Source organism: Macrobrachium rosenbergii, chromosome 11 (assembly GCF_040412425.1).
Source record: "Macrobrachium rosenbergii isolate ZJJX-2024 chromosome 11, ASM4041242v1, whole genome shotgun sequence".
Taxonomy (NCBI): Eukaryota; Metazoa; Arthropoda; class Malacostraca; order Decapoda; family Palaemonidae; genus Macrobrachium; species Macrobrachium rosenbergii.
This window is the reverse complement of record NC_089751.1, coordinates 48,996,948-49,010,616: the sequence shown is the minus strand read 5'-3', so window position 1 is coordinate 49,010,616 and position 13,669 is coordinate 48,996,948. Positions and strand designations below refer to the sequence as shown.

At 35.8% G+C, this 13,669-nt stretch overlaps 1 protein-coding gene across 2 annotated transcripts in view; it reads left to right on the top strand.

Moving 5' to 3' along the window:
• The window catches only part of Nca (neurocalcin homolog), a 16,107-nt gene extending 3,590 nt beyond the window's left edge, over window positions 1–12,517 (top strand). The window contains exons 3-4 of one of the 2 annotated variants that reach the window (XM_067111912.1): window positions 1,324–1,512; window positions 9,029–12,517. In XM_067111912.1, the coding sequence (XP_066968013.1) occupies window positions 1,324–1,512; window positions 9,029–9,226 (387 nt within the window). In that variant the 3' untranslated portion in view covers window positions 9,227–12,517. Of the gene's footprint in view, window positions 1–1,320; window positions 1,513–9,028 lie in introns of both variants that reach the window. The other variant, XM_067111911.1, reaches the window with a different exon arrangement.
• Window positions 12,518–13,669: the final 1,152 nt, after the last annotated feature.

Genomic DNA, 13,669 nt, shown 5'->3' with positions numbered 1-13,669 from the left:
CATGTTTACATATAATTGTAAAGATTGTAGTTCTTCACATTGGTATTATGTTAGTAATTCCTTAGAGTCACTTTTGATGTTACAGCCTTTCTATTGATTCCTGAAAATGAAGTGGCCAGTTGCATGTGAAGAAATGGTTTATGTTACAATAACTACTGAAGGATAAAAGAATTTGTAAAGATATCAGATGACTGCCATGTCACAGATGTTATCTTTGTAGAAGAAGCAAGTATAAAAGCACTTGCTAGCAACCTGTGTTTTGATTTTTTTGAAATGTATAATGGAAATGTACCAGTCTTTGTAATTGTAATTTGATTGATTTGAAGATTTTTTTCTATGTTGTTACTAAATGTAGACATCATAGATTATTTCTGTCTAGTATTGACAGGTTGGAATTGTCATAGGGCCCCAGTTTGTAAAGTTTTTGGTATATTTTATGTTACGCTCCTAACAGCAGAAGTGGTATGATGTAACTAATTGCACTGAAAGTTGCTAATATTTTTCAAGAAATATTTTTTTTCCTTCTGTCACAACTCAACCCTAACGCTGTCCAGTGTACTAAATTGCATGGGTAGTAATTACCTCTCCAATTTTTACATTAAAACCAGATCTTTTTTCTCAGAAATGAAGTGTTGTTGATGAAATATATGAAAATATATTTTTAAAATGAACTTTGCTCTTTTGACATTTTAATGCAATTATCCTATGAATAAAAAACTTCTTAAACATTAATACAGTACAAGGAAACATTAAAGAATTACTGTCAGTGTAATCTGCATGTTGTAACAGTTTCTCTTAAAGATTTCATATTTCTGTGTAATCACTAACTATCATTACTCTGTATGTTAAGAAATGTGTTGAAAGATTATGAAAACTACTGTATATGAAATTACTATAAAAGAGTCATTGATTGAGAATTATATAGATCTCATAGAAGCCTTGTAAACCCTGCCTTTGTATCCTGGCTATGTGACGCCAAATTATTAGAAGTCAAACCTCGTTCCCTAAAACCCCTTAATATTCTGGCTATTAACTTTCAGTGAGTAACAAGCATGGATTCATATAACTAAGAGAAGAAGGTTAAAGAGACTACCAACTTATGATTTTGTTTATTTTGTGCTTTCTATAATTTCTTAGATTTTCTGCCTTTTGTTTTTGCCATAGTAAATTGGCAATAGAGTATTTTCAGTGGCTGTAAGTTTTTCAGTTGTAATCTCTTCAGATTAACTTTTTAAAAAAGTTAAGTAAAAATCAAAAAGGGGCCATCCAAACGAGGTTTGACTAGATTGTGTGCAACTCTTCATCACTTGATTTCCCAAGCAGTTTGCGGAGCACGTGTTTCGGACCTTCGACGCAAATGGAGATGGTACAATAGACTTCAGGGAGTTCCTTTGTGCACTTTCCGTCACATCCAGAGGCAAACTAGAACAGAAGTTAAGATGGGCCTTCTCAATGTATGATTTAGATGGCAATGGATACATCAGTCGGCAAGAGATGCTGGAAATTGTTACAGTAAGTTTTATGTGTTTTTTCTTGGCTGTATATGTAGTAAACATATTCAACAATGTACAGTAAAAAGTTTCATGCTTTTACTCAATTAAGCCATTGTTCTAGTGAAGATGTTTGGTGCTTATGTATTCTTTTAAGCACTCACACTTATTATGATTAAAGAGAAACTTATTACTGCATCACTGAGTTACTTCTCATTGTGATGTCAAGGGATTATGAATATCTGGCCAGTAGATAGAGACATTTTATTTAAAAAGAATGCCAATGACATTTTTTCAAAAACTGTACTTTCACTGTAATGTGTTCTTATTTCTCAACCATATGATCCATTACGTGGGTCCTTGCTTTTTCATTTTTGGGTTTACAGACAAAGGCATCTGCACTTTTTTTTTTGTAGTACAATAGGTGTTTTCACACATTGGATCCCTGCTCAGGTGGGGACTAAGGAAAATGAAGATATTGATAAGGAAAAAAGCCACAACCACTTTGGCCAGATCAGATGTGGCCATTTCTGTCAGTGGTTATTTGACATCTCTAAAACCCATTACAGTATATCTAATATAGTACAGACTTTATGAATTGGTAAATTGATAATAGCAAATTGAAACAGGTAAAATCCATTGGTGGATTATACCATTCTTCGTGCTACTGTACAAGAAGCATCACATTGAGGTTATTTTATCACTTCTTTGAATTGGTCACACTTGACTGACCAGCAGAGATTTGAAGAATAGACCACTTGACCTAATCCTGTATGCAGAGATTGCAGGTCAGCACTTATAGGTAAACATGTTTTATGTTTATGTACAAACTTTAACCACCAGTGAATGTTAGAATTTTGGCAAAAATTCAGCTGGTGAAGTTTTGTCAAAATATTCAGTTTTGTTTAAAATTTCCTCCAGTAGTAGAACTAGCTTTTGTACTATGCATAAGATACAAATTTGTATGTTCTTGAAATATAAAAAAACTATGCATACTCAGAACATCATAAACAACATTCAGGAGAACATATAAGATGCGAATGTCCACACTATACAGTATATACTAATGGGTCCAAATCTTAATCAGGCTTGGGATTTGCAGCCATATGACCCAACAAGACATATACCATTTTCTTTACCTAACAGTTTTGCAAACATATACCAATTTTCTTGACTGAAGAGTGCTTCTGTTTTCACAGCAGAATTATGAGCAATAGGGCTCACCCGTTAAAATGATTAACAGTATACTATTGCATAAACACGTAACTTATAGTAACTCTAGAAGTTATGTAGAAACCCTTCAAAATTATAACCCAGAAAATACCTTTGCACAATAAATTATATTGTTCCTTAAATTATGTACTGTAAAGAGGGTAAAAATATGGAAATATGTTAAACATTTTTTGTGTGTCTGTCCAAAATATAATCTGCAACAGAGGTCAAGTTTCGGAAACAAACCAGTTACAGAAATATTAATAGAGTCTCCATCATTCACAATTAGCCCAGTGATAAATTTTTTAGGAGCTGTAATTTAATAAAATTGAAAACTGCAGCACTGATAAAGAAAAATCCTTTGGGCCAGCCCTTTAAAAGCAAAATAAGTTAGGTCAGTGGTCTGGTTAAACTCCTGAATGATGATAATTTTGACTTCACAAATTACATGAGGATGGTAAAAGTGTAGAAATATTTTCTATTCCTGCCCATTAGGCATTAAAGGAAATAAAGAAACTGAATAGGCAGCCACTGCTGTAACTACCCCTAACAATATAACATTTCTTAGAATGGTCACTCATGTGACCCATGGATATTTGATGAATAGCCCACATGGTTCAGTTCATTTATGTATGGACTGTAGAGTTACACTATAAAGAGTTGAGCATTTTTTGAGTGTACATCTAAAATATAATTAACAATGAATGTAAAGTTTTGGAAACAAATCAGTTGAAAATATTTTTTTCATGTTGGGATTGTTCAGTCTTTCACCACTGATGCAGATTCCACACAGCTGCAGATTCCACTTAGCTGCATAAATTCTGTCAGAGTTATCTCACAAGTAAAAGACATCTGTCAAATTGCAGTAATTCACGTAGACTTAAGAATATGAGCACCAGTGCAAGAAATTGAATTTAACATTGATAGCCAGATACTAGATGTCATTGAGATATCTTCAAGGTAAGAATTGATGTAAACTGCAGAGTTACCAGAAACCTTAATCTTGCAATTATGAATGCAGCTGAGATAACCTATAACAGAGATCCTCAAATGTTAACACCATGTTCGTATAGGAGATTGAAAGTAACTTGTAAGTGAATTGCATATACTGTACTCTATGAACCATTTAAATTAATTAATTTTGATATTATTGTCATACCTGGAAATTATTAAATATTATTATTGATATTTTAATTGTTGGAAAAATAAAAGCCACCGCTTACTTAAGATTTTGTTACATGACTGGCAACTTACAAATTCTGTATCTTCCTCCAAATCTGATCCTGATACTGGTTTAGGAGTTCTCTTCCCTTATGCTGGAATTCATAACCCAAGCTTCATTGTAATATATACTGCTCAGCTTTATTCATTTGTATAGTAATTCTGAAGAGACTGAGTTAGACATGGCTTGTCAAAAGACCTTAGTCATAATAAAAGGTGCAGTCAGGGACTTCTGAGAGGATAAAAAAATGCTCCTGTTACAAAGACTTCTGGTTATATATGGTAAAAAGATGGGTTATTTATTTAGGAAGAACAGAGGAAGGCAAAGAATGCCACATTTTGAGAATGGGTGGCATAAGAGCTAAAAGTGATTGAACCTGAATTTATAGAAAGGAGCCAGTTCATAAATAGTGAACCAGACTGACAGTATCATATGCCAGACTCTTTCAAATTCTTTTTGGAATTACACAAGATTTCCCAAAGTTCCCTTTGGAATAAGATAAGAAGGTAGATTTCCACTTGATGATGCATTATGGAATCCATGCTGATTATGAATAGTAGCAGTAGTGAAGGCAATTTTTAAAGCTGTTTAACATTTTGTTTGATTCCCAGTCGTATTATATTCCAGAAAATTTAACTTTAATGAGATTGCATCTTAAGAAAAGAAGTTCATTTCTGTTGGAGACCGGAACACTTAGGTGTGGTATGCCATGAATGATTAATGTGATATCATAAAGTGATATCACGGTTGCTTGGTCATTGACCCTAAACATACATTACTTACCAATACAGTATATACTGAAAGGGTGGATGACCTACAAATGAGGTCTTCTTGTGCAATATACCAACCATTATTTCTTCACCCTTTTTTCTGAGTTCAGTAATATGGCAAGGTGCTCTGAAACTCTTGCTCCATGATAAGATTGGTAACACCAACATAACTTGAGCCTAGTTGCTTGTCAACTACAGCCATTATGTGATTGCTGCTTTGTCCCTTTGTGACTGCTACATATCTATATTTTTTCTTAATTTGGAAAACATGAAAATACATTTGTAAATCAAGATGATGATGCTGTCAGTTTTTACTTTTAGCAGTTGTTTGTCATTAAGTTGGTATATTTTCTTCATTAATAGTATTTCATGTAATTTTTAAGGTGCACTGACAATGTACATTATTTTATATATAAATATTCACGCTTTATGAATTTATAGTTTGCTTTTATTCTCTGTTGATTGTTTTTGTGGGTACTCTTGAATTGTATACAGTATTCATCTTTGGTATCATTGACTTTCAGTTTTTAAGTAGCATGTTGAAGTGTAAGATAACAAACAATGAAAACTTACTGTTTACAGGATTTTAATTTTTGGTACTTGAAGAGGCAACCTTTTGTGATGAATAAATTGCACTGTTGGCTTTTAAAACAAGAAGGTAAAAAGGGACTTCACACATACAGATACAGTGTTCGCAAACTAGAAGAGAGCCGTCTCAATCTCATGATCACATATTTTATCCACCTGGTATGCATAGGATCCCTTGAAATCATAAAGACATTTCATTGGCACAGATTATGATATTTTATTATTAAAGTGTGGTACATGCATGAAGGCTGTACAGTTCATAAGGGTAGAGCAGTTAAAGCCCAATCCATTTAGTAACCAAATCAAATCTTTCTTAGCCCCTTAGCCCACACATAAAATGACCTTTGAAATTTACCAGTAATCTTTTAAAGTGTCATGTAGATAGAAAGACAGTCAGGGGTGATTTTAGACCTTTTCAACTGCGTTACATGATAAGCAAGTTGTTTCTCCCTAGGCTTCTAGCACCTTGTCATTGATGGAGCCTCAGATAGCAATTGCCAAGAACTGCCTTTCATAACGTAGCTTTAAAATATGTAAGCTAAGGCTTCCTCACCTTTTCCTCACTCCATTTTTCTCTCAATGTTTGGTCATATTGGACCTCTCATTGATAAACCCAGCATGACCTTGAGCATGGGTTTCATTGCTCTTAAAACATGAGGTAAAGATTGAAAATCATCACTACTTACCCATAAACTTTGAGCAGCTGTCATAGACAGAGGAGGAGTAAAGCTCATGTTAAAATTTGCTCCCAGTTCTGGGTCTGTTCTTTATGAACAGACAACTTTGAAGACACCATTTCACTTGATGTAAGCCACTGAGCAGCCTGTAAAACAGTGGTTCATGTGCCCTTTCATTGTAACTGCAAGATAGCCTTGGGAAATTATCTCAATAAAACCTAATAGTCTATGTTCCATAATGACTAATCATTTTTGTGTAACCATTGATGATCAGAGCACCAGCGTTGGATTATTTCTCATGAGAAACAGAGAAATAAAGATACTGTGCCAGCAAAGCAGCCAAAGCCTTAACTACCATGACTATATCAAATGTAGCAGTCCTTATCAGTTATTTTACAAATCCATCATCTTAACTATATAAAAAAAACTATGGAAATGAATAACTAAAAATTAAACTTCAAACTTACTGCTGGATTATGGGTATTCTTTATACCAGAAAGATTGTCACATTGAAGTCACTTTAATTTATTTTCATATTGGTCACTGTCTTTTCACCCATTAATTTTCTCTGAATGGCTCACTTGACATAATACGTACCTATATACAAAGAATGTAGGTTAAGACTATTTTATTGAGTGTCCAAGCTTAAACTAAATGAGTATCAGGTTTTGACAACAAATCAGTTAAGAAAATTTTTTTAAATTATCATTTTTTTTTTCCTGTCTCTCCAGTTATTAGATTTTTAAAGCACTGTAATTTGTTTATTAAAATTTGAACTTTATTGATAAAAACAAACCCTGTGGACCAGCTGTATAATATTTAAGAATTTTAATTCAGTGGTGTGGTTAAATGAGGAGAGTACTCCGTTAGATAAACACACTTATCTAAATATGTATATTCATAAACAATAACATTAAACAAGTGACGGTACAAGGGTAAATACTCCGGAGACCGGAGGATCCGCTCCTTATATAATATAAATCCCTTCCTCACTTACTTCCCCGCCGGAGAAACAAGGTGGGCAAGATGCTCGTATGTTCATAACATAAGCGGAGCAAATATATATTACCCTAGCCAAGTAACCCGACGGGAGAAAAGAAGTGTGGGATAGAGTGTCGAACACGTTCGAGCTAACGAACCACCAACACCAACACAGCGATGCTAGGGACTGTATGGGAGGGAGCGAATCCCTCTACCAAATGGAGGAGTCCCTGAACTCGGAGAAAACGCCATCTAGCGTCACCCGCACCCAGTAGAGCAAGGCTGGAGGGGTGGTGAGGGGGAGGGGGTGGAGTAGGGGAGAGAGGTAGGCTACGAAGAAAGGGAACAGGAGACAGGGGGAAAAATATCACCCGCTCAACTGCACACATACACCACTCCAAGAATAATGAAACTTGGGAGGGTGGCCTACTACTAAGGGAAGCTACCCAGCCCGATGCCCGACTCCTTCCTAGGCGAAGCCTAATAGGGACCTAACCTAGTATAGGCTAGGAAAATGGAAGGAGTGCGGAGGGGAGGAGGAAGCAACAGGGAGAGAAATTTTGTGCCGAGAACCAACCGGGATCGAGAAGAGGGGGCAAGGAGGCGACTAGCCTAGAGGAAACACATCCAAAGAACTCTATTCCCCAAATGAAGGAAGAGAACTAAGGGGCTCACTCTGCCCACCAAAAACGACCCCGGAGGAAACAGCAACCAAAACTCCTCAACCTGATGATCTCACACCAAGGGCAAGGGGATGGAAGCAAAACAAGCCTACTCCACTAAATAACCATCACACATAAAAATGGGAACAAAAATGTGCTCAATAGGGTGCGTAGCCTACCTCGGGGAAGCGGTTAGATCTGAGGCTGCCGCCACCACGAGGAGGTAAACAAGGATAAAATAAAATAAAAAGAGAGCACCATCTCCAAGAATAAAATAATTAGCCTAATAGAGACCAAAAATAATAAGGAACCCAACCTGTGGGGGGGGTACCTGGACGGGGCATCACCCTCACAAAGGCCGACAGGCCAATGATACGTAAATTCGAGAAAAAAGGGGGGGAGCCACCGCAGGGAACCCACCAGGATGGGAACCAAGGGGCAAAAATACATCTATAACGACAAGGAGACAACCCCAACAGAAAAGAACTGATGGGGTCGCCTCGCGGTCGACATGGCTGGCGGAGGACGCCGTGGCGTCATAATAAGATCTCAATATTTATGAAAAGACGAGACCATAACAGCCAAAAAATAGAACAAAACCCCACAAGAAGATGGTACTTATCTTGGAGATGGTAAGGCTGCTCGATGACATGGCGAAGATGAAAATAAATCCAAAAAAGGGCACGAGCACACAAAAGGAAAAGGTCGCAATCACGTGCTAGAAAATGGAATGAGGTAGGTGGCGCTGGTGTCGCCGTCCTGGCGGGTGTTGAGTGTAGGGGCTGTAACGGCTCACCGCTCTGTTCCGGGGGTTTTGATAGGGAGAGATCTTTCGAGTATGTTTCCGTGGTAGTGGTATTTCACTCACCCTTCCTTATATCGACGTCTTCCTAGAAGACGCTCGACTGGGGGTAGTAACCCCAGCTTTCCTGAAAGCTCTTTTTCTCTGGTATATCTAGCATTTTTATACCTAGAAATTCGTGCTGTAATGGAATTTCACCGGCTGACATGGGACTGAACTCAGAAATATACATTTTTCCTTGTGCACATCATATAAGATTTATTGAAAATAAAATGGCAATTTATAATATTTAAATTAAGCCACTTGGGTACATTTGCTGTTACGAGAGTACAGTTCAGTTTTGTTTTTAACTACACAGCATTAATTGTTTAGATTATTTCTTGTAGTAATCTCCACATCATGTGCTGTTAAAGGGCAGTCAGAATTACAGGTGCATAAGTTTCTGATGACACACTGTAATGTAGTAACTTGGACTTGATTTTTGGTCACGGAGATTACAAGAGATCCTTTGGAAACTGGTTATACATAAAGGTGCCAGAAGGAAACTGATGGTATTAGACAGGACTTTTACAAGATAATTTGGTGAACTATACTTTATTTTTAATGTCAATCACCTATTTTCAGGCAATTTACAAGATGGTGGGATCGGTGATGAAGATGCCAGAAGATGAGAGCACACCAGAGAAACGTACAGATAAGATATTCCGACAAATGGATAAAAATAAAGATGGAAAACTTAGCTTAGAGGAGTTTATTGAAGGGGCAAAGAGTGATCCCTCAATTGTTCGTCTGCTGCAGTGTGATCCTCAGTCATCCCAGTGACCTCCCACAACCTAACCTCACCTCAATTAACCTCTTACACTAAAAAAAAACCCTAATCCTAATTAAATAATAACCAGTGTTGGCCAATGATAAACTCCCATAATTTTATAACTTTTTCATAACATTGAATTATTTTACCTAATTCTTATTGTTTTCCATAGCCGACCTTGACCAATAATACCTCCAACTTTCATCCATCCCAAGCATTCCGGTTATCTTCTCTACTCTTCTATTCTTTAAGACTCCCACTAAGCATGATCCCTCTCCATCCCCGTTCCTTTCCTAACCCACATAAGATTCTCTGTTTATAGGTCAGATTAATAGTTCCCACACTCCCAGCTTCACATTGCAGTGGAATGTCCCATCTCCTTCTTTTCATGTCCTTATCATTGATCAGCCCCTGGTGGGTTTCTACATAAGGACTAGGTGCTTATGGTGTGGATTTTGTTGTTGACCCACCATCAGGATATTCTAACTTTCAGCCCTGTCTTTTAAGAGAAAATTGGTAAGTGAACCTGCTAAACTTAAACTGAAGGGCTACATCCTTTTTTATTATTATTATGTAGGTAGTCACGGGACAGAGTTCAAGGGATGTAACTTTTTATACTGAAGCTGGGGTTGTGAGAGTTTTGTGGGTCTGTGTGGAGTGAACAAATGTACAGCACAGGAAGGAGACTGTTCTTTCCTGCTGGTCCTCCTTTATGTACTGCGTGTTACCTGCACAAAGATTCCTTGTCTGGTGCTCACCTGTCAGAATAAGTAAGAACGAGGTGTAGCAACATGTATGGTTTGTAATTTTTCAACGATCCCAGTTGTACTTACTAGTTGTACTTAATTAGCGGAGAGTTGACTTTCCTCTGTCGGATGTTCTGAGTCATTCTACATACCAATTAAGTGTATTCCAGTTCCATTTTTTTCCTTTTTTTACATTTTGTCAATTGCATGTTCATGCTGGCAGGTGTTTGATTTTCCCATATTCCATTGTAAACTCCTGACAGGCATAATATTGTACATATGAGTAAAAATTCCCCTGTTATGAAATCATTTATTTTATTGTAAATTACTTGAGAATGGTTTTTTTTACTTGGTTTATTAATGAAATACTTTGCTTTGTCATTATGTAGTTAGAATTACTTTTGATGTAAAGGAAATATTGTATTTTTTATTATAGTCATAACTAGGATTGTAATTTTAGGATGATTGATTTTCATATGCAAGTGCCAGGGGATTTTATAAAATTATCTTTAAACTGGTATTAATATTGTAGGTAAACGTAAAAAGGTCGGGAGAAAATATGGATATGGGAACTGCCACACAGCTACGCTTTTTAATTATTATGAATGTGGTCAAGTTTTCCCTGCCTTTGCATTCAGTGTGTATTCAACGACTATTCTCTCCTCCATCTTTGTGCCAAAGTGTCATGAGGATTTTTTTATGAGAATGTTGACTCAAGGTTCCACTGCCATTTTAGTACCCAATATCAGGAGTGCTCTCTCTCTGTTTTTGTCTGTTTTGGCAGTGGAGTACCTGTGTTATTTCTAAATTATATTAATAATAAAAGGTCGAGGTTTTATGATATATTGTATGTTTAAACTTTCTTATAGTATTGTGGCTATGGACATATTTCTCAGACCCATGGTGTTGAGCCTGCCTTTATTATTTTGTTAGGTCCCCATATGCATAATTTTACATTCACTGCGAGTGCTATTAAGGTATGGGTTCCTCTCACTCTTAGTTTATCGCCTTTGGTTTTGTATGACAATATTTCAGACATCCTTTATTATTGTGTGCACAAAATGTTGCATGACCATCAATTTTGTGCCCAAGTTAATGCTTACATACATTTACTATACTAATTTCTTGATGCATTCAGTGGACTTCAGAGATGTCATTTTAAAAAGTATCTTTTTGAATGATCAAAGCTTGTGTACTTTTTGTGCCATTTATTGCGTCCCCATCCCCTCTGTCATTGCTACTTAGTGGCTAATGGAACAAAACTAAATTAGTTTTGAGTAAAACTGAATTGATTGTGCCATACAAATTAACAAGAAATTTTGCAACCACTGTTATAATGTGCAAAAGTAAAGAAAGGGTATTTGAAAGTCAAAGCTGAACTTGGACATATTATGCATAGTTTCAACCTTTCAACCTTTTTCATTATACATGTGTGCTGAATGTAAAGGTGTCCATGAAAACAATCATACTGTATTAATATTTCTGCCATAATGCCTAAGTCTAAAAATTTATATCTATTTTGGTAAGGCATCATGATGTCCCGCATAATGTCTGGGTGTCTTTCTGTGATTGCCACACGTGTTATCTGATGACGCTTGATGACAGTGCTGTACTCCCCCAAAAAATGCTATTTCTGCCAGTTATTGTATTGGGGGCTGCTGAAAATCTTCTTTAACACATATGCTGCTTTGAAGTTTTATCACACTAAAGCCACATTATTGTGTCAAACCAAGGTAATTGTTAGGAATAAAGCTGATACACACTGCACTATTGTTGCCTCTTGATGCCTCAGTCATTTGTCATGTGAGGTGGAATGATGATGGTTATGCTGATGAATAAATTTTGTAGTGTGGGCAGTTTCATCATTTAGAATGATAAGTATTAACAGTATTGTTATTGACTTTTTAATGTTCAGTTCTTTTGATAAACTTGCACTCCATTTTATCGTAACTTTGAAATTTGGTCTAGCATATTGCCCTCCAATGAATCTGGCTGTACAGTGCCTAAAACTTGGTATCTTGCGCTTTTTATCTCTTGTAATCAGGATGCTGATTAAGGGGTTGCTGGAGTATGAGCAAAGTTCATCTCTTTTTTTCATTGCATGGTTCCTGTCAAGAATGAATATGTATGTGTTATGATATCAGAAGAAAAAGGTGGTTAGTGTAGACTGTGCCTAAGCAAAGGTCTCTGATGAAATGTAAAAGAAAGCCAACTATGAAATATCATCTCTGCTGTATTAGCAGAGGTTAATTTTACAACTTTTTTTTCATCTCAAGTCTTAGTAAATTATTAGCGCTTAATTTCATAGACGCTAGTACCAATTTTACTCATAGCACAAGTTACTTTTTATATAATCTTTAGGTCTTACTTTTTTATTGGTGTATCGTATTTTTCTAATGGCAAGCAATTTAGAAAGTAAATTATTGGCCCGGGCTTAGTTGCACAGTCTTATACCAGTGCACACTGAAGAACCAAAGTTGATGTTTTTTTGTCTTGTTTCCTTCTTGTTGTATTTTCCTGTGAGACGGAGTATCAAATAAAAGTACAGCAACAAGAGCCTTTGTTCTTTTTGTTTTATTATTTCCTGATGATGATTATAAGATTGTTTAGGGAGACACAGATCCAAACTTCTCAGCTGTCATTCGATGTAAACTCACATACCTGAAGTGTGTTATTTAATTTTTATTTTCTAGTATTTGTAAACTGCAATTGTTGAAATATGCATAATAATTATAAAATTGATAGTGTAATAGTCATAAGTGGAATTAGAAATATTTGAAATGAAAATAGCCATTGGTATGTTTTTCTGAATATTGTTTGATGGTTTTGTAGGAAAAATGTTTGAAATGACGAGGTATGTATCTGAAAGAAAAAATCAAGTCAGTTTAAGCTGTTTTAATATCAGAAGCTTTGCTGCCTAACTTAATGCAATTGCACATTGTCTTCACTTTGGTAACCTTAAATATTGAGCACTTCTTCCACAAGGTATCCTTTATTTTATCTTTGTTATTGAGTGTGTTTAGGGGTTGCATATTGGTAAGACACCCTAGAGGCACCACGTTACGAAGTATTATAAGGTCTTTTTGGTGAGATAGGGTGCTTTGGTAATGATGATTATCATTATACTGTACATGATTTTATAAAACAGAAACCAAAAGACAGCTAATTTGAATTGTAAACTTCCACAGAATAAAGTGGTCATATGCAAAATAGATGCTAGTGCAGGTACCAGTTTTACTCAGACAGGTGAAATTAATAGCTTAAATAGATAGCATAAATATATTACAACATTACTGATGGCTTCAAATACCATATTGATTTATGAATTTTTTTCTATATTCTGCAATAAAACAAGTTAGCTATTCTTTACCAAGTATTGATTTCTGCAGAATTGTGTACACTTTGTTCAGCAAGCATCATAATTAAAAGTATGTTACTCTGGAAGGGCTGTAGCTCTTCCAAATATTGTCCTAAAAATTCTCCTGCATGTGGTGCTGATTAACCAAACTTCCAGTGCCAGGTCATAAGACCAAACTTTCATAAATTGAATCAAATGAAAAATTCTCAAGTACAAAAAATTACCTGATGTATTCATTCCATGTGAAACTGATATAATTGTTGAAATAATTTGGATGATGTTAAATCTGTATTTACTGTGATCAGCTCAAGTCTAGCCATTGTGATTAAAGTGCCATTACTGAATCTGTT